This window comes from Neovison vison, chromosome 3 (assembly GCF_020171115.1).
Source record: "Neovison vison isolate M4711 chromosome 3, ASM_NN_V1, whole genome shotgun sequence".
Classification (NCBI taxonomy): Eukaryota; Metazoa; Chordata; class Mammalia; order Carnivora; family Mustelidae; genus Neogale; species Neogale vison.
The window spans coordinates 36,254,811-36,277,504 of NC_058093.1; the positions used below are offsets into that span (position 1 = coordinate 36,254,811).

General features: G+C 40.3%; 1 protein-coding gene across 1 annotated transcript in view; it reads left to right on the forward strand.

Annotated features, from left to right (window-relative positions):
• The first annotated feature begins 738 nt into the window (after positions 1-738).
• COL4A3 (collagen type IV alpha 3 chain) overlaps positions 739-22,694 on the forward strand; it is a 126,389-nt gene continuing 104,433 nt past the window's right edge. Inside the window, exon 1 of the mRNA XM_044241731.1 lies at positions 739-825. Within this exon, the coding sequence (XP_044097666.1) occupies positions 739-825 (87 nt within the window). The remainder of the gene's footprint in view (positions 826-22,694) is intronic.

Genomic DNA, 22,694 nt, shown 5'->3' on the forward strand with positions numbered 1-22,694 from the left:
CGCAGTCTGGGCGGTGGGCGCCTTACCTCAGGGACACCCGCCGCGCCGGAAGCCGCCTGGTCGCAGCGCGCGCCGCGCCTTCCCGCCCCGCCGCGTCCAGATCCACGCGCGACTCGGCGGCCGGGTCTCCGCGCTCTCACCGCCAAGTGCGGCCGCTGCCAGTCCGCGGCGGGTTGAGAAGCGGAGGCGGCGCGAAGGCAGCGCGGCGGGAGCGGGAAGCAGGCTGGGCCGCTCGAGTGCGGACGCCCCAGCGCGCCTCCGGCTTAATCTGGGCACGGCCGCTGGCCACTCCCCCAGCCCCGCTGAGCCGCCTCCCCATAGCACACCCCCAAATTCTCCACCTCCGACCCGCGCCCCCCGGCCCGGCCTCGGCCCCAGGACCTTGGAAGCAGCATCTCCTAACCCCTTACCCTGGATCTGCGCCCACCTGCCCCGCAGCGCAGTTTTTTCTCCCCTGCTGGGCACGATGCCCAGGTCGGCGGGACATTGCCTGGTGAGTTGAAGGGGAGGGGGGACGAGGGCGGGACCTAAGCCACTTCTTCCCTCCCTTAGAGCCGCAGTCAAAAACCTCAGTGGGGAGGGACGGACGGCGTGGCTGAGCCCTACATAACCCGCCCCGGGCGGGCTGGCGAGGCGAGCTTCACAACCAGGCTCCCCAACACGCGTCGCGCAAGGGACGCGGTGGCCGCAGAGCCTGCGGGTCACTGGACACGCCGGGGCTCTGAGCGGGCGCCCACCATGCGCCCCGGGACGGCGCCCAGGCCGCCCGTGTTGCTGCGCTTGCTCCTGCTGGTGCTCCTGGCAGCGGCGCCTACGACAGGCAAGGTGAGTGATGGGCGGCGCGATACCCAGCGCCTCGTCCTGGGAACGCGCGCAGGCCCCACCCGCGGGGCGCAGTCCCTTGAGTCCCGGTGCGTGCGTGACTTTGGGCTCCACGCCCGTGCTGGGCGGGCGGCGTGGGGGATGCGAGCAAGCGGGCTTGCCAGGGTAACAGGTGGAATGCGCTGGGGGAAAGGCTGGTGGAAGAGGAGAGGAACAAGCTTGTCTGGTTCCGTGGGAGTTGAGGATACTGGGGAAAGGCCTCCAGAGGTAGAAGATGATAGATGATGATGATGATGATAATGATAGATTAGATAGATAGATAGATAGGGACCGAGGTCTGAGATAATGGCTAGGGATGAGAACACCAGCTCCAGAGAAACAATATGTCATACTGGTGCGTCAGAGCAGGCAGCATGGCCTGGCAGAATGCATAGAGTGCTAGGGGACTCCCAGCCCTGACGTTTCCTAGATGTCGCCTCACACTGAACTCTGACCTCTCTGGGGCTTGGTTCCCCCTTATCAAAATTCACACTCCAGTGTTCTGTCGCTATTGTTGAGAAATCTTACCACTGAACACTTATTAGCACCTTAGAAATAAAACTCATGTTGGGATGAATTAAGCAATCTGTCACTTTGCTTTTGATCTGTAATCTGAGAGATCCCAGATTAATTTAAATGCACTCCATATTTTCTGTTCTTTGCAAAGATAAATTAGGTGTCCTCCAAACTATTATAACTTCTAGTTGGCTTGATTTGAATTCGTGGGAGTCAAATTTAACTTGTCAGATGCATCTGTGATTTATACACTTAAAAAGTTAGTTTGGGTGTTAGTGCAGTGAAAGTTTCATTTCCAAAGATGAGCAGTTTTACAATTTCATGATTGAGATTGTGGTTGGAAGTTAATAGTCACATAAATATGTGTTACTATCATAGGTAATCTACATACTGTTTCTTTTAAATTAAGACATGAAAGATGAAGCTAAAATCCTCTTTGAGCATCTTTATACCTCTTTCCCTCCCCATCGAAACAAAAGTCATCCACTCACCACTTCATGTTTCTTCCTGAGCATTTTCTATGCATTTGGGTAGACATAAATAGACCTACAAACAACATGTGATTTTGTTGCTATTTTTAACATAATCGGTACCGTAATATACGCATCCTTTTGCAACCTACAGCTCTGTACATGTTATATGTGATTTACATTCATCTCTTTTTCTTTTTTTCCCTTTGCATGATTTTCCACAGTACACGAATATGCTAAAGTCCATTGAACTATCCCCATGTCAATTTACACTTAGGTTATTGAGTATTTTCCATTTTAAGGAATTTTATAATCCATGTAATCTCTTCATGTAGCTGGTTCAAACAAAAATGCACTTTGCATAGACTAGGAATGCCCAACCCAATACTTCCGGGCATGGCATTTTTTTTTAAAGATTTTATTTATTTATTTGACAGACAGAGATCACAAGTAGACAGAGAGGCAAGCAGAGAGAGAGAGGAGGAAGCAGGCTCCCTTCCAAGCAGAGAGCCCAATGAGGGACTCGATCCTAGGACCCTGAGATCATGACCTTAGCTGAAGGCAGAGGCTTAACACACTCAGCCACCCAGGCGCCCCAGGCATGGCATATTAAATTCATCCAAGTTACTGTAGATTGTCTACTATCTTTAACCCAGGAGCAAATAAATACAACAAGCAAAAACCTAAAGAAAGTGTATGTTGTGAGAAGGTATGGGGCAGAGGTCCCGAGCAGGGTTTGCACATCCTTCTAGACTCTAAAGAAGAGGAGAGGTAGGGGAAGGGGGGGGTGGGGAAACGAGGGGTATATAAAGATCAGCCTGGAAACATGATGCTCTGTGATCATACAACCTCTAATTATGCCAATTTTTAATTATATTGCCATAGTCCCTTATTAGTTTTTACATGTAACATTATTTGTCTTGATGACAAATCTTAATGACTTCTTGCTGATAATACAGTTAATCCATTTGTATTCTTTTTATCATTGCTTGAAGCAAGTTTTGTTAAAATTGATAAGAATGATCATTTTCTTTGCACCTGCTGAATTATATAAAAAGTGTCTTTAGAAACCTTGAAATGTGTGTAGAGAAAAAGAATAATAAGTCAACCAGTCACTGGTCTAGGGGATGCCAGGATGGCTCTCTCCATAGGATAACTGTGGCATTGGACAGGGGACTTGATGTCTCTGAGCCTCAAGATGGTCTCTCTGTAAAATGGGGGAATTGAAAGTTCCAGAGGGACCAGCCGGTGAGATATTTACTCAGCCCATGGGGTATGGGCCAGACTTTGTTGACATTCTAGAATTCAGGCTCAGTAATACCAGAATCCCTGCCTTCTTCAGGAGAGAAGGGGGGTGGGTGAGGAGTGGGAGGAGTCCAATTTCCATAAGAAATCTCTCAAACTCCAGATGTTAGCAAATAAGTCGAATTTTGGCAAAACACACAGTGTCTGGGCTGTTTTTTGGTTTTTGTGTTTTTGTAAAGGGCTGAACAAACAACGGGCCAAGTAATGTGCGTGTGCAGGCTACAGTTAGCCTCTGGGCAAGCATGTCTATCTTCTTGGGACTGCACTAGTTAAGAATACATTTTGCTCTCAATTTCTGCAGTTGTACCTCAGCAGTTTCTCAAATCAGGGAGGTAGTAGAGGCGTTGACTCCACCTTCTGAGTTCAGACAGGGTGGAACTGTCCACCCACATAATTTGTTCTCAAGTGCCCTCTGTGAAATCCACTGTGGCTTCAAACCTGGCAGCTCAGGGTTTCCTCAGGTTCGTCGCTTTTCCTGGGCCCAGCCCGTCAACCGGAAAACTGGGCGGCACATTGCTGTTGCTTCAGGACATAAATTTGGGAGATGGGCTAAAGAGCGCTCCTCCTATGATAGCTGCTAAAGGTGAGGTTCATGGTCTGAGGTATGCTTCTACTGCCTTTTTTCCCCTTAAAGTTCCAGATAGAGCAGAAATGCAGCAAGCAACTCCCAGGGGCTGAATAACAGTTACGTTTTAGGGAGGATGCTTTCTCCACTGGTTTCATTCTTAAATTTTAAAAAGTAAGTTGAATTGGGAAACATTCCAAAGAGACAAAAAGTAATGTAACAGTAACGTTAAGTAACATGAAAGTAACATCTTTCCCTTTAGGGAAAACAGCATATGAATAAAAAAGTCATACACACATTCTTTGCCCCCTCTTCTGTGTATGGTTTTGTATTTCCACACTGTGTGCGTATGCGTATGTGTGTGTTAGTCATCACGAAGAATAAATATTATTGTTTTGTTGTTCTTCAAATGCAATAAATGGTTTCACATTAATAGGTACCTTTTGGCTCTTGTTTGTGTCAATCCATATTACGGTTTTGGATTTCATCCATGTTGATACATATAGATGTGATTCATGCATATACATAGGATGTGGTAGCTGCTACAAGTATCCAGTTATATAAATAAAGCACAGTTTATTTTTCCATCCCCCCCTAAACACAGGAAGTTTGTTTCCATGGTCTTGTTTCAGGAAGTTGGAATGTAACATCTTTGTATAGGTACCATTGTGACAACTAGATTTTGAAAGCCTACCCAGAATGCACCTGTTTCCCTACATCCTCAGCAAAATTTGGTGTGTTTAGATGTTCATGGGCATAAAATAGGTTCCCGTTTTGACTAGTGAGTTTGTGGATCTGTTCTTGTTTTAATTGGCAGTTTAGATTACCTCCGGGTGAATTGCATGGCAGCTCTTTTCCTATCGATCTCTTGTGGCCTTGCCCTTTCTGTTGCTAATAATTAGGAGTTTTCTTATGTATTTGGATGCCAAACTTTTGTCATTTAAACATATAGCAAAGATTCCATTCCATTCTCTGGTTTATCTTTTCATCTGGTTACTGGTGTCTTAACATATAATTTTTTTTTCACTATACTCTCAAACTTATTCATTTTTTTCTGGACATTTTGTGTTTTGTGTCTAAAATTTAACTCTTTTGCATTTGGGACTCTTAATCCTGGAATTATTTTTCTATTTAAGTGATATGATTTTATCTTTTTCCATATAGATGACAAATTGTCTCAACATTATTTATTAAACAGTGCATTCTTTCACTTACTGTTTTGCAGTGTGGTATCTGCAAGGTTGTGTACCAATCACTCATTCATAAATGGGTCTATTTGTATTCATTTATGGGCCCTTTTATTTAGGGCTTTCACTTCTCATTATTTTTTAGAGCTTTCTGTTTCTTTAATTTCTCGATATTTGATATTTTCAGTACTATTGTAAATGGTATTTTTTTTCAAGACTTAATAGCCTTACTCTCAAAGATATAGCAAACTGGATGAATTCTGTATTTTGACCTTAATTAAGCAATTTTAAATAGTTCAAATGTATTTAAGACTAAAAACTTTCCCCCAAATACTGCTTTAACTATATCACACACATTTTTTTAAAAGACTTCATTTATTTATTTGACAGAGAGAGAGAGAGAGATATCACAAGTACACAGAGAGGCAGGCAGAGAGAGAGGGGGAAGCAGTCTCCCTGCTGAGCAGAGAGCCCGATGCGGGGCTCGATCCCAGGACCCTGAGATCATGACCTGAGCCGAAGGCAGAGGCTTTAACCCACTGAGCCACCCAGGCACTCCTATCACACATATTTTAATAAGCACTCTTTTAGCATAATTACATTCAGACTCCTTTCTAATTGATTTCTTCATCTTATGGGTTATTTACATACTTATTTCTTAATTTCCAAATGTTGATTTTCTAGTTAATCTTTTTAAATGAAATTATGATAGAGATGATATTTTGTCTTCAAAGATATATGTATATGTATATATATGGTCAAGATTTTTTAATCATGTTATTATCTGTGCCCATGTATTTCTTATGTATCCTACTGGCTACATGGTTATTTAATTTGATAGTCTATAGTTTTCATCAAATCTTCAAAATTCTCAGACATTCCCTTTTTATACTTCTCCTTCCCCACTGTCTCTATTCCTGAAATTCTTAGGATGCATCCTGGACCTTCTTGTCTTCTCCTCCAGTTCTCCTAATTTCTTATAACAGAGACCCTTCATATGCTACTTGGATCCTCTGGGTCCCATCGTCCTCCTGGGCTTTGGGCACTGACTTACCCCAGCTGCCAATCTGCCCACAGACTTTGCACATAGAACAGTCTATGGTTCCTCTAGACTCTACTCATGGCTCCCTGTTGTCCTTTAGATGTAGGGTATTAACCCCTGTGGGACAAATCTTGGATGTGTGGGCAATGGGAGCTATTGCACAAATTCTCTTCTCCTCACAGAAGAACTATGGTTAGAAGTGCAGAGCTTCACCCAGACTCTCCATGAGACCAATCATCAGCTGGACTTGAGACCACGGGGTAGCACATCCAGCTTCTGTCCCAGGCACTACTTCTCCCATGTCACACCCTGTGAAGCCATCTCATGTCTTTCTTCCAATTTTTTATTCTGTCTTCTGCTGTTTGTAAGTTTCAGTAGATTTTTCAGTCTATTGTAATTTCCAGTAATGAAAAAGAACTCTGGATGGAACCACTCGACGTGGTTTATAGCCCCAGATTTATTTATTACTAGCTTTTACATTTTTGTCTCAATTTCTTGACCTTAAAATGGAAGTAAGAAACTGACCTCTGGTTTGTTTTTTGTTTTGCTTTTTTTTTTTTTTTTTGACCTCAGGTTTTAATGAGGATTCAGTGATTTAATACATATAACACATACTTTTACCATGCCTGTCACATAGTGATCATTCAGTAATGTTAATTATAATTATTTTTATTCATTAAATTTTAATTTCAGTGACTATCCAGAAGTCCTTTTTGGAGTCCAAGTTTGGGTTTGGTTTGGTTTTGTCTTTTTTTTTTTTTTCTTTTGTAGATTTCCCTTTTATCTAATGCCTTTAATCACTTTACATATACTTTATACCCAATCCCTCTCTGATTGTTTTTTCTATGATTTCAAGGTCGGGTCTGTCCTGTGTCTTCTGTCTGTTATCACCCATGGGGAGACCATGTGAATGAGAAGTTTGGGGAAAATAAAAGCCTCCTCTGTCATCACTCAGCCTGCCCCACCCCCTCCATTTCACCTCATTGCTCACGGATTGGAGCTGTTCTGCCCTGGGAGGGAAAAAAAAGAACAAAGTAGTTCTGTGACTCCCAGAGAATTTTTTCCCATTAGAATAGACTTACGTCCTAACGGTTTGGGAGGATGGAGGGCACCAAACATGTTTCCTTTTGTCTTCTCAGGGCCACCCTCCTCCAGGCCCTCCCACTGCCAATTTCCTCCAAACATTCTGACTTCCATTAGATGAGGTGGGGGTCAAGGTCAACAACAGCAAAACCACCAACTTTCTCTCTCAGCCTCCACTCCCTCTCTGAGGCAGGCTTTCCTCGTTGAACATTTCTCTGGGCTTACAGTAGTTAGTTTGCTTTCAGACATGATCCTTGGAAAAACTGAATTAAATAAAGTCTGTCTTTGCATTTCCCTTAGAACATTTGCCCTATTATGGAGAGCACAGCTGCAACTGTCTAGTGTTAACTGTGAGTAAGGATAATTCTGTGAAATACTGCAATTGATGGAAACCCTCAAACCTGTCAGTGTCTGATTCCGACAACAGGGCTGTCTGGTTTGCAAATGCCCTGTGGTCCTTCATCCGTGTGCGTCTGACCATGCTCATGCTGTGGCCTTCAGCCAAAAAGCTTCCACCCGCCACGAAGTAAAAGATTTCCCAAGATCAGTGAAAACACGTGGTGCCCAGAGCATTTTTGTTTTACAAAGTTTACATCTGGCCCCCGCCTAGACTTTTTAATCTTAACAGACTTTCACTGTAACTTATTTATTTTACCTCTGTTTTCAGTTTTAGAAAGTAAGGAAACTGAGATCATATCAACTTCTTAACAGAATAGACATTTTTCCTCTCAGCCCTCCCACTATGGCCTTGACCAGTTATTTAATCCATCCGAGATGTCTTCATCTCTAAGAATCAGATAAGAAAGCCTCTCACTCCTTGTTCTATGTTTATCTCACAAGGTATCTCACTGGCTCTTGTCTTCTGGAAGCACCCATGTCAGTCTTTTCAGCCTTCTTGGGATTCCTAGTGCAACTGCCAGCTGAGGCCGTTGGCTTCAGATATATTTTCTAGCCAAGGCTGAACGAAAGTACATTGGCTCTACTATTTTACACAGTACATGCCCTCAGAAGTTGAGATAAATGAACATCAGTGTCCACATCATGCAATAGAAAATTGTGAGTCATACCAATGAGCCACATATTTAACTTTCTCAGTGGTCATATTAAAAAAAACAAAAAGAAACAGGTAAATTAACTTGAATATATTTCACTTATCCCAGTGCATCCATAATTTTATAATGTCAACATGTAATCACTAGTAAAAACACTAATAGATATTGTGCAATATTTTTTTTCATATTAAGTTTTTAAAATATGGTATCAATTTTGCCTTTCCAGAACATCTTAATTCAGAGTATCTACGTTTCAAGTGTCTATAGCCACAGGTGACTAGCATCTTCGATAGCGCAGACCCACATACACGGTGTCCAGATACGAGCAGGAGATACAGCCCATAAGGTCATATCTCTGAACAGAACACATTTTGTTTGCTGAATTGCTGTAGGAAATAAACATACTGTCAATATGACAAACTTAAATTAAAGACAATAAGTCAGCATGGACTGCGCCTAAATGTCTGTGCAACTCTTTCTCCAGAAAGCTTAGATATTGACCTTGACTACAGTGCTTAAAGCTGCACAAACTACTTTGTACACTTTTAATTAGATTGCCCCATTATCAAAATATAAGTAAGTTGTACACCTGAAGAGTGGAAAGAAAATCATAAACCAGTAAACATTTGCAAAAGGAAAGGAGAAAAGGAGAAATATACTGGAAACTGACTTGCCTTTCATCTGAAACTATAAACTAAGTTATCACTACATTCTAGCCAGGCAGGGAGTTTAGTGTTCTTTAAACAAGTTACTTGCAAAAGAATCTCTGCTTTTCTTATCTCTAAATGATGGTACCTTATCTATTGCAGAAAAAGTACTCACCAGGACCCACAGTTTTTATGGTCTAGTTACAATTATTTTGTTGTTATTATTAAAATCAGGAAGGAGATAATAGGACAGAAATATAGGCATGTGGACTGGGTATTGGAGATTCACTGATAAACAGTTTGCATCCCTGGCCATTCGGAGCTGGGTTTCCAGGGGAGCGGGGCGTGGCAGAGGAGAGAGAGCAGCTCAGTAAACAAATATATAGATTGGGGTACCTGCTGGGAGAGAATAATGTGGTGATGGATAAGGAGAACATTTACCTTAGCTAGAGGTCGTTGGGGAAAACCTGTCTGAGGAACAGCCTTACATGGAGGCTGAGGAATGTGGAAAGCACTGAGGAATGTGACTCAGGCCCAGGCCTCTCCAGAGGGGAGAGAGGGGAGACGCTTCTGATGTTATGGCTCCTGGGTTGTCAAAGAATAAAACCAAGACCAACAGAAGTTTTAGAAAAAAAAAAAAAAAAAGAAAGAAAGAAAGAAAAGAAAATGTTGCATTTATTTACTCACCATGAGGGAATACATATTCTGGGTATTTTGCTAAAGGTGGGTTGGGGATGGGATGCCCCAGAGGGAGACAGGCTCATGGTGGTTGCACTGATTAAGGAGGGGAAACTGCTCCCTGGGTAACCTGAAATAAGTCCACAGGATCGGATGTGGGTGACCACCCTATCATTTTAATGTTTGCACTTAACAGATTAATATTTTAACTAAAAAGAGACAAGGTAGTGTACTTATGCTATTCAAAAGACAGTTGTTGCCTTAACAATGGATGAGTAATGAATTCACACTGTAACTTGGTAATGGGCCCATGTGTAAAGTGATGTGATGAAAATGTTCTTCCTTCATCCTTGTGGGCGTGTCTGTCATCCTCTCCTCAACCTCACTGGGACAGGTTTGAATTTGTTAGATGTGGCTGTGAGGCCCAGGGCCTTGTCCCAGCTGAGAAGGTCCTGGGCTAGAGAGGGCTCCAAGCTGGAGAAGAATGAAACCCAGCGAAGGCCATGCCAGAAGGTGAAGAGCTCCTCACTCAGAGGACCTACAGCACCAGCTTCCCCTCCTGGTGGGTGCTGGTTAGCAAGGCAGAAGGTCCTGTTGATCCCTTCTCCAAACCCACTCCGACTGAAATCTGCATACTGACCAGGTCCCCGGGAGATTCCATTCCTGGATATGTTATTGTCTGAGAACTGTGCCAGCCTTGGTAGGGACTGTAAAGTTCTCCTAAGGTGTAGAGGGATGGCTCTGCATTTCAAAAGAATGGCGACATAATCTCTATTTTAAAGACTTGTATGACTAACGCATGGAGAAGGCTGACTGTTCTTGGGAACCCAGCCTAGGTAAAGAAGAGGTTACAGAGCGGGAAGCAGGTCTTGGTGGTGCTTTTTTTTTTTTTTGGATTTCATTGGCTTGGCAGTCAGAGAGAAATGGAGGAGAACAACAGAGAAGTTGTTGGAGGAGAACCAGTCCAGAAATGGAGGAGAACAACAGAGAAGTTGTTCAATCTGTCCCTGTTAATTGATTCAGTGCAATTAACTTGATAATGATATGTACAATGAGAGGAGGGTTAAAAATCCAGTCTGATGCCTTGTCCATACAGTATCAAGTTGTCAAAAAATATTTCCACACATCATTGTAGGTAGTATATCTGTGCATGGCATATGCACATATAAATAACGCATTTAAGGAGAATTTCGTAGTTTCATATTTTGGTATTATTGCAATGAGTTCATTGTTTTTTTAAAAAGTGTAATCCTAACTGTGTAAAGATCTTTTATTTTTCTGACAGTTTGGGGGAAAGTTAGGAATTTTCCATTTTTAATCTTTAAGATTGATGTTTGTTAATTAGATAGTATCTCCAACTTCGTTTCTTAGAGAAGTGATCCCAATGTTTAAAAAGGAGTTCAAGTGTATTTAGAAACCTTGGGAGATTTGTCATTATGTAGACAAAACAGTCAGGTCACTGGATTTTTTTTCCCACCAGGATATTTTGTTGTTACATGAACTTCTCAAGGAAAAAGTTCTACAAGGGGGACATCAAGAAATCTGCAATGTTTTCCCTTGAATCAAATGTCAAAGTATGTCTGCAGAGGCCCAAAACAACAAGGTTAATATTCATCTTCCTTGTTTAACTAGATGATAGGATAATTTTATTCTGTTTATTTATGTATGATATCAGGAATGCTGAAGTGTTCATTCACATGCTAGCTTTAAAAAAAGTTTCCTGTGTTGTGCGAAATCTGGAAAATATTTAAAACTATCAAAACAAATTTAAAAATAGAAATGATCCATAATCATATTACCCATAGATGATCACTATTCTCTATTCTCTGTGGGATTATTTCTTTTTTACTCTACTCTTTTCACCTAACAATGGACTGGAAAAATATTTCTGAGTTGTTAATTATTACAAGTATATCTCTAAAAGTCTACAGAACACTTCATTGTAGGTTGGTACTATAACTTATTTAGGTAATACCCTTCTGTTGAATTTTGGGGGTATTTCCCATTGTTTAGAAGTAAGGTTATAATGGAACTCCTTGAAGGCTAACATTTAGCAAAATCATATTTTAAGTAATTGTGTATGTAGATGCTTTCTTACCAAATGTCTGGTTTTGTGCATTTCTGAATGAGATGGCAAAGTAGTATCATTCCTGATTAACTGGTAAGAGTCTGAACCAAGAGAACTCATCAGATTTGTAGAGAAAGTAGGTTTAGAATTGGGAGTTCTGGTTATTTGGGCTTTTAGTAGGACTCTTTCTTACCCAAACTTCCCAGATGATCAAAAAGAAGTATCGGATATCACTTTATTCACTATTTAAATAATTAAGCACTATTCGAAATAATACTGGTTTTAAAAATGTTTTGGTTCTTCAGAAAGAATGATTTCTGAAACTGTTATCCCATTACAAGCAACACATCAATGTAATACTTTACCAAAGTATTGAAGAAGTCTGCAGTCTAGAAAAAGTTTAACCCAGTTCCATGTTGCTTCCCCTACTGATTCCCTGGAAGACAGGTGTTCTGTCTTATGCCTCTTTATTATTTCAGCTGTTGGCATAACAGCTCTTGGCATGACCACTAGTAGTCCTCAATGAAGGTTTATGGATTTGGACCAACATTTTATTTTAAACACTAAATCTAAAAAGACAATAAATAATTAGTAGATTCTTGAATCCTTTGGCTCAAGAATAAAAACAAAACATCATTCTTCAGGTGAAATGTTGAATGTTTCACCCACTAATTCAGCTAGATGCTGGGGAAAAGGTGGGAAAAACCAACATGGTCCCTCCCGCCCTCACGGAGAATGGCCCCAAATGAAGGCTTTAGATAAATACACAGACACTAACAATAAAATCAGATATGCTACAATAGGCCAGATATAGAAAAGCAAAATTTGGGTGGAGTTGAGAAGGAATAAAGATCGGTTAAATGTCCAGAACAGTGAACCTGTGGGCTTTATTGTGTAATGACAATAAATCATGTAACGAGTAGAGCCAGAAAGTAGTAAGATTTCAGTGGCTTGAAAAATGCAGCTTATCTTCAAAATAAGGAACTTAAAAATGTTGGAATGAGTACAGACGTAGCATGTAGAGTTACTGACAGTTGGTCCTTCTACCTCCACTGCTTCCAGCCTTCATCAGCATTCAGTTAGTCGAGCCCCAGAGTTTACACACATGGGTGGGATTCTCCTTATTTTGCCATGTTAGACAAAAGCAATCCAAAATCCATTCCAAAAAGGGGAAAAAACAAAAAACAAAAGCAAAACTAAGAACAGTAGTATATCTGAAATCCCGTGAGATCAAGATCCTATGGATTAGAAGCCAGACGGCATGCCCAAGGAAGGGCCAACACTCTTTAATGCCTGCATCCTCTGGAGAGGTCCACCAAGAGGTGGACTGATTGAGCGCTGCATGTGCCCGTGGCATCATGGAATATTCTGAGCTCCCACACACTGTGACTGCTCAGGCCTTTCAGAGATAGAACATTCAGAGCCCACGTGACCCAAACGAGCAGTATCCCCAGACCCCAGGAAAGCAGTCATGGAGACAAGGACATCTGAGACACCTTACCATCTGAGAGTCACTGTTGAGACCGTTGAGGCAAGTCTCTTGAATTCCCCTCAACCATAAAATGTGGCAGATAAAACCAGTCCCCCCCATCTCCATAAATCATTTAACCAAACACATTTGGCATTCTACAAATACCAAGCAGTATTGAGACAGGAATGAGTTTCAATATCAGAAAAGCAATAGTCCAAATGTTTCTTATACACATTTAATTCTCCTGTTATTTTGTGACTCAGTATCAACTTCCTGGAATGTATTAAGGAGTTTCTTATTTTCAAAAATACTATTCAGTGCATTCTTTGCTGCTGGTATTTTCTAATAACATTATTTGGAAGCATCAGCAGAAATGGCATCCTCCCTGAGCACTGTCCCCATTAAAAAATGAACAGTGTGTTTACCTTGCACCACCCCATGTAAATACTGTTGCTAAAACTCATCCAGTGATTTCATCACTTTCATGGTGACTTTCCAAACACCTCGCCTAAAATACCTGTTAATTACAGAGATAATGCTGGGGAACATTTAATAGTCATAATTTGGTCCCTTCTTGTCTTTTTCAAATACAGGCTTTTTGGCACAGATTTGGAAGAGATGCAACCAGTTTTGGCACACAGTTTGTCCCTCAGCTCCCATTAATGTGCCATGGGCAGCCAAGGGTTGAAAGTGTAAATTCACCAGCTGCACATTCCCTGAACACCTTAAGTACAGTGCACTATGCTAAACTCTTGAAATATCCTCTAAACAGGATGGCTCCTTGGGAAGTTTGATAATGAAGCCACTGGAACTAATTATCAGATTAACCAAAAATATTTTTTCCATGTTGATCTTTTTTTCCTAACAATAAAAGTAATCTGTGCCCATTTGTGAACATTCAAGATATATGGACGAGTACGTTTTTAAAAAGCACTCCTAGTCAAAGAACCCGGGGGTAGCCAGTGTTAATATTTTGTTATATTTGTAGTAAAAATGAGATCATATAGTATAAGGTGTTTTGTATCCTGCTTTTTTGACATTATATTATTATTTTTTCATATCATTAAACATCTTCTACAAATAATTCCATACTATTCCATCATGTTTATATACTGATTAGGTTTATTTAAACTAAATTTTTGATATTATAAACAAAGCTATGATGAATTCTTGCCCATGTACCTTTTTAAAAGATTTTTAGAGTGAAATTATTAACTAGATCAACTGGTATAATTGTTTTCTTTTTTTATACCACAAATTCTACTTGTCAAATGATAAGCATAGTTTTGATACTGGTAAGTAGGAAAATAAAAAACAAAATCAGGCCAAATGCTATTATGTAAATATAACTAGAGATAATATTTTGATATATACTCTATTGTCTTTTTTTTTTTTTTACTTAATCCAAAATATTGTTTGGTGTATGACCTGAGCCAAGGATCTAAATTTTTAAAATTTCCCAAACTAGTCAATTTCCCCAACATTAGTTTTATAATAATTTACCTGTTCCCCTATTGACTTCTACTGATCTCAGCTCCACTCAAGAATGAATCAAAACAACATCTTGAATAGAGCCACGATTTTTTTTTGAACACAGAGCTGATGATGAGATGCATGACTAATGGCCACAAAAAAAAAATATATATATATATATATATATATATATATATATATATATGGTTTACCAGTTATTTAAATCGTTACAGACCTAGAGCCAGTGTAGCATTAGACAGATTAAAGACTCTTGCCTCAATCAGTTTACCATTTCTCAGTGCTCCCTCATCCCTTACTCTTAGCTCTGCATCTGGAAAGGCATGGCTCACAGACCCCCACTAGTCATTACTATATGACACCCCATTACTATATGACCCCATTAGATCATTCCAGTCATTTGGAGAAAATAGACCATTTCCAATCAATAAGCTTAAGAGCATTTTTTTTTCTCTCCCAGCATCATTCCATCTACCTCATCTCCTCTTGCTTCTCCCATCCGTTTTTATGACTTACCAGTAGATGACATTCGGACCTAGAATCTCTTACTCCTTTTCTAGTTTTCAATTTTGGTTTTAGTTTAGTTTTCAATTTCTAGTTTTCAATCCCAACATTAATAGGAGCTGAGGGGCACTGTGTGCCAAAACTGGTTACATCTCTTCTAAATCCATGCCAAAAAGCCTATATTTGAAAAAGATAAGAAAGGACCAAATTATGACTATTAAATGTTCCCCCGCATTATCTCTACTTTTTCCATTTGGCTTAAACCAGGCATCAAAATCAAATTGATTTCCTATGTCAAGTTGAGCAGTAACTTAATAAGCATTATCGTACAATCTCAGTAGATTATGTAGTGGCTACGTTATAATCTCAGAAGCAAATATGGTTGCAGAAAAAAATATTGAAATGAAGAAAAGACCTTAAGACCCACAGAGGGGGTAAAGGAGGAAAGTGTTGGGAGTTTTGACCATACCTATCGCAACAAAACACTACGTGGACCCCTCTTGAACCTCGTCACACATACTACTCATGAGCCCTTTATTTAATCAGGTTAGCATGAATGCAATGCATTTAACATTCTCTGATATAAAAACAGAAGACTAATACCAAGTACTCTCAACATCCACCACTAGCATACTGTAAATGATTTACTTGGGAATCTATTTTCGTACAGTTCACCTTCAGAAAGGAGCTGTCAGAAAAACTTCACAAGAACCAGACTTGTTTTCACATATGAGACTGCTATCCTTTCTCGTTTGGATAAATCACTGACTTGGGCTAGAGTGGGCTCTTTGTCGTTGTTGTTATAAGTTTTTCTTGGCCTAGAGTTTTCCTGTTTATTCATTATGAGGAAGAGCAGTGCTTTGTGTTTCTGACATTGGAGGGGTAGTTCCTAATTCTACAGGCACGTTGAAGATGATGGTGTTCATCAAAACCACCACAGTGAGCCACGGCCCAGAGGTGGTTTCCAGTGGTCTGTATCCGGGGCCTTCTGGAGAAAAACAAATGAACAAAGTCACATATTAAATAAAATCAAGGGATTCTTATTTCCAATTATATTTTCTCCCTGAACTCTTAAATACTTCATTTTTCACCATTTTTACTAGGAGAACGCTTTCCCTTGTGCACAATTTTTTTCTTCACAAACTTATTTAAGAAGATAGTTAGAAAGTCAGTCCTTATATAACTCACTCCACCAAGAACTAACTAGCTGCATATCCGTGGCTAATTTTGTTGAGCTTTGTTTTTATTTATGGGAAGGGAATAATAATATAGGCTATAAGTTCCTATATATGGTAATGATTAAATATGATAATGTCTATAAATGCTTAGCACCGTGCCTGACATGTTAGGAGCTCAGTCATGTGTTGCTGGCGGTGAGAGGTGATATTTGGCAACATTCAGTCAAAGCAACATCTGGGTTTTTACCTACTAGAACCCTGCAGTCGAAAGTCTTTCATTTTCAGTCTTTTATGGCACACCTGGGAGATCAGTTGGGCTATTCGTTTTTTAAAATGGGATTCTTTTTTTTTTTTAAAGATTTTATTTATTTGTCAGAGAGAGAGAGGGAGAGAGAGCGAGCACAGGCAGACAGAGAGGCAGGCAGAGGCAGAGGGAGAAGCAGGCTCCCTGCCGAGCAAGGAGCCCGATGTGGGACTCGATCCCAGGACGCTGGGATCATGACCTGAGCCGAAGGCAGCTGCTTAACCAACTGAGCCACCCAGGCGTCCCTAAAATGGGATTCTAATGATATCACAAAGTAGTTGTCTTAATTGTTTATATCAGCTTGCCAACAGGAATAAACATAAATTAAATTAGAATTGTTCCTTGTGGCATTGTACTCACTGACATTGGATTTTTGAAAGATCTGACTTTTGAACATACTTGAAGTCATTTTTGCATAAATAGATTGTCAAGGGTTCTGCATTTCCAAAGGAAGTAGAGTGGTTCTATTTCTTTGCTTGCTTGCTTGCTTTGCCACTTTTAAAAGATTTGGAAGTACATATATAAACAGCTTGAATTGTTCTGCCTAAAATAAGCATTTGGGGCCAGAGAGCCCGGGATAACAGTGACCAGCATAAGAACAGGGTGAATCTGGGGAATTTCTGAGAAACTGACAACCCAGGAACATCTGAATGTTCCAAGCCAGAGACCAGAGAAAAGGAGTGTGTGGGAGTAAGGGAAATACAAATCAGAAGGCTCACTGGAATTCATTTGACTTCAGACTTTAGGTCAGGCCAGGTAGAAGATTGACTCAAACTTGGTGGTTATCAGAACTGGCTAGAAGGACCTAAACAGAGAGGAGACAGTGAGTCCAAGGTCAGTAGACAGGCACACGGAAACCAGGTGACCCCAGAAAACAGAATGCAGTGGACATCTGCTTTTTCCCCCCCTGACCTGTCCCCTGTCCCTCTCTGATGGTAGCATGTTGATTTTACTTTAGGGAACTATCATCCCTTCATTGACAAGGGCGTGGGCACATGATTTAAGCTGAGCCAGTAAGTGCCCTCCCCTAGGAATTTGGATCCTCAACTGAAAATGCAAGGAGCTTATTTATCCTGACAGCAGTGCCCTGAAAAACTTTCCGTTAGTTTTTGTACCTTGATCCTCATAACAGCCCTGAGGCTGGTCTTTTCTGATGCCTGTTTATTTAACTTTTCTTCAACTTCTGTGTGCTGCCCCATGTCATTCCAACAAATTCCTCTTTTATCATTGAGTTAGCCTAAATAATTTCTGTTGCTTGCCACCAAAGAACCCTGGCAAGGATTCAGGAATCCAGACACCAGTCTGGCCGGCAGAACTGGTGGGTCAGCAACCTTCTCTCCTGGCCAAGAAGCCTCTTATATTAACATGTGAGGAGAAAGTTCCCTTCAGGAGCAACAGATTGAGGCCAGCAAGTGCACACGGGTGAACTCTTGCTAGGAAACTGATCTGGCAGTTACCCAAGATGGACTAGGGGAATGTGAGAACTGAGTTACTGGTTAATCATTGCTCATCACCAAATTATGAGGCACTTTCTGTTTTGAATGTCTCTAGTAAGAGTGCCAGACCAGGTAAAAATCAAGATTGACTCAATCAATGTGTAGAAGAAATGGTAACTGTTGAACTATTATGTCTTCCCAGAAGATGTAACTTGGAATTACTGCTTGACTTAGACCTTCATTAAGGTAACCTCACTCATCAGCTTGGTTTCAGCCCTCTCTCTGCCTTGCTCATCCAGGCCCCTCAAGAAGTTATGGTTCTTGCCTTTTCTACCAAGAAGGATCCGGTCAAACTTTTTGCTACCTTCCACCTTTAGGGATTCATTTCTAAGACTCCTGTCATGAAATTCGTCTTTCACTTTGTGAGGTCTGTCTTTTCTTCTCCAGAAATATTTGTGTGTTTTTTTTTAGCTGCTTTAAATAATTTAACTTGAACATATTTCAAGTTCATACACAGACACATACTAACCAGATAAAGCATTTTAAGTATGTAAAAAAGTCTAATCCTGTTATTTTCATTATGCACATTTTGGAAAAATTCTCTGTAAACTGGTGTACACATTCTTGACCCTTACTCTGCATAGCTGCCTCACTGAACTTTTGACAGAAGGTTGAAATTGTTTTTTAGAAGTGGATTTGGTCAAATTATAAAAAATTAAGAGCTCTGGCCAAGTACAAGGTTTGGTTGATCATTGATTAAATGAAGAACAGGTAACTTAAGGTGATTTGCCACAGGGTTCCCAGGTAGTTAGTACATGGTGCTGTTAGTCAGTATACAAAGATCACATAAAATCTCATAAGGACTGGTTGACATCTAGCTGTCTGAGGGAAGGCCGGTCCTACAAGTCATCTTTGCTCTTGTATATACGGCAAATCAGTCATTCCTACTGGAGGAACTATATAAATATAAGTTTAAGATACTGTGTTCATCTTCAAATGTGGAAGGAATAGATTTCATTTTATGTATCATACACTACACCAGTTTCCCTCTTTTATACATAAATGGCCCTTTGAGACCAGAGGGTAAGGCCCTACTCCACGCATCATTATGGTCCCCACAGAAAAGGAAGACTATTCCATCATTTGACAAGAAAGTAAAAAGAGAAGTTAAATTCAGAAGGAAAGCCTTAGACTAATTCTTAAACTTTAGTCTTTAAAAAAAAAAAGGCCTTTGTGGAACTTATTTTAATTTTTTTAAAAGATTTTATTTTATTTATTTGACAGACAGAGATCACAAGTAGGCAGAGAAGCAGGCAGAGAGAGAGAGAGAGAGGAGGAAGCAGGCTCTCCGCCGAGCAGAGAGCCCGACGCGGGGCTCGATCCCAGGACCCTGGGATCATGACCCGAGCCAAAGGCAGAGGCTTTAACCCACTGAGCCACCCAGGTGCCCCTGTGGAACTTATTTTAGAATGTAGATTTCCTGACAAAATACTCTTGGTGTGGCCTGGGAATCTTCACTCATCATATCTCAGATGATTCTGGGACAAGAGGTCCTTCAAACTCTCTTGTAGAAATACTGCCTCAGACTGATGGGAGAGAGGGAATGCCTGCCTCTCTCTGGGCCTCATCCTCCAGAGCCTGGAATCCCAGACCAGTCACTGAAAGAGTTCCCACAGTTGAACAAGTCAGCCTCTCCTACAGAGGGTCTGCTCCACATTGGCCAGGGAGGACTCTAGCAGAATTGGAGAGTGGTCCATACAAGGAAAATCACTGTGACTGGTTTTGTGTTAGTTATTCCTTTGGTAAAGATTTTTGGAGGAGGGAGAAAGGAATATTTGATATGACTTCTACTATATGTTCAGGCCTCTATTATATCTCCATCATTCTGTTATTGTTAGAACTGACTGACATCAGGCATATTACATAGAAGTAAGTCAAACAATGTTGGCTGTTTGATAGTGATGTTGGTTGATGATGATTGTCCATCAGTGATGACTATGATGACAACCATGGTCTCTGCTGCCCAACTAGGAATTAAGGGGAGGATGTGGTATCAACCCCTCTGCCCCAAGCTAGTTTTTTATGTTGGTATCAGTGCTTCTAGTCTCATAGTGAGAGACATTTCAAGGGGAATTTGACTTTGATTGACCCAAAAACAAAGCTACAAAGTCAAGCTACTTCTTCTTGCAAGGAGATTCTTCCTCTCTACCAATGTAGGAGGGATCTTGAGTTGGGTTTTATTAAGGGAGCAAGCAGGCACCCCTGTTTGTAGATTTTAATATGATTGGTATGCCATGGGAGGAGTGTAGACCATGCATTTTTTGAGAGATATTCTATAAGATAAATGTCCTTGTTTCAGGACACAAGGGAGAATATGAGAGGTTCTCCTTATAATTCTTTTTCATATGTCAGCTTTGAGAATCTTTTTAATCTTATAGATTAAATTATAAGATTATATAGATTATAAAAATCTTTATAATCTTATAGATTCACTTTGCCACATATTTATGTTAATTATTTCATTGTGTTTTGGACAATGTAAAATATATATGCATCTATGTAACACATTGTGTAACAATTATACTTGTGAAGGTTGAAGAAAAATACAATTACTTTAGTTGGAAACAAAAACTAGTGTTTCAGGTAGAAGCTGAGTGCTTACAATATGACAGGTACTGAGCTTGACACTAGGCACTACCATCTATTGAATTCTCTGAGCCCTATATTAAATAAAACATTAAAAAATACAAAAACAAACAAACAAACAAACAAAACCTAGTTTTCGTTGTCAGTGTAATTCACTATATAAAACAGATGCATTTTAGAAAAGGCTCCAGGCAAATGTATATTCAAAAATCCAACTGTATTATTAAATTAACTTATATCTTCAAAGAAGTTTTGAACCCATCAAGAAATAACTAAGAATCAGCCCCATATTTAGTATTCACTGTATCTTTAACACACTTGGCAGAAAACTCAAATAATACATTAATACAAGCAATGCAGAGTCAAAATGTAGAGAAAATGAAAATTTAGTTCTTGATTATATCATACACTTAGATGCTTGTCAACAGGACAGAAAATTCCACCTGGAACAACTAGTTAGAAACTACTTGGAACAACTCTTTTCATCAAAGGTCTTCTCACTTATTTCACATTTCCCAGACATTTTCAGGACACATAGCCAAACTGCAGGTGACTGGCAATGCATTGCATTTCTTCTGTCCTGTAATCCAGGTGCCATAATGTCTTTAAAAGTTCAGAACACCTTCTTCAGCATAACAGAATAATTCCCCATCTTTTTCATGAATCAGGGATCCCAGCAACTATTCAGATACTGAGTTTCCAAGATGCCAAATGGGTTCTTCTGCAAACTGAGAAAATGGGAGGAAGGCTGGGGGATGCTGGTGGTCACACCACTCTAACTGGGATGAGATCGGTGAATCTGGCAGGGCTTTTGCACAAATGGGCTTTGAACGGTGTGGCCATGCCCAAGAGAAAGTATGACAGCAAGGAATTGTTGTGTACGAACCACTTGAGTCCACATGCTGTTTTGGATATCTCTATCTGGAGGAGTCTTTTTGATGTGGAACAGAGATTCTTCTGATATCTCAAGAAACAAGTTTTTGGTAGGTATACACACCCACCAATAAGAGAAATTGGAATCTAAGTCTTGAGGCAGGTCTCATGGATAATGGAAGTTACTGTAGGAATATGCATGTTTATTGACCAAGTTATCTCATTGTTCCTTCAACAGCAGGAATTGTAATAACTCAGTAGAAGTTTCTGTTTCTGTCACTTCTGCCCCAGCTAACCAACGAGCTCATGCCCTAACTCGTGTGTGTCCTATCTCATGTCTTCTGCTCATTCACTTTTTTTACCAGATTGACTCCCTTCTGCCTTCTCTCTGTTGGTCTGGGCATCCACTCCAACTACCAAGCACCTAATTCCCCACTTGAGAGAGAATTTTCCTGGTCCAGCTAATCATACCATCTTCGCCTGTATATAGCTTTTGGGTCAGGACATGGCACAGGACAACAGACTCATCTACTTGACTCACTCAGCTGTGCCCAAGGATTCAGTCCATGACAGACTCTCAGAAAACAATCCCTATCATCTTGCTTTTATGTGGTCTTCATGAGAACAGTGTCCCCAAATTACTTCTTTTTGAAAACTAAAGTAAATATTTAATAAATCCATATACTATCTGATTGTTCTGCTCTAATGGAAAAATATTTTAAGCCCAAGTCTAACAATTTTTCTTTATAGGAATCCTGGCTTCTTTCTCACTGAATTGAGAAGGGACTTTATTTTTCTTAAATCACTTTCAGTATTAACATGCGAATTTTTTCAGTACCTGGAGTTATAAAGTGATAACTCTTTGGATATTGTACCCTTTCTCTAGGAGATTTTCAGTCTGATTCTGTTCATAAGCAGATATTTAACACTGAAAAAGGGATCCCAAATAGCCTTTTCAAAGCTCAGTGATCCATTGTGAGACATTGGCTTAACACAAAATACTTTTACATAACCCAAGCCACCAAGAGGGATATCCGGTCGGCTATTTTTAAAGCCCTCTCCCCCACACCATCTCACGTAACAGAGTTACAGCAGTTTGCTTAGGAAATTGGCACAGGTTCTGCAATTCATGAAATGAAAACCCAAATGAAATGTTTTTAACTTCTTTAGAACTGGAACCACTTTCACTTAGTGTGCTGCAATGCCAAAAAAATAATATTCGGGATTAGACACACGTATGTGTATGCACAATATAGTGTTTTGCATTGCCATGTTATGTATTATGTATGTATTATGTATTGGGTTTACCATATAAAT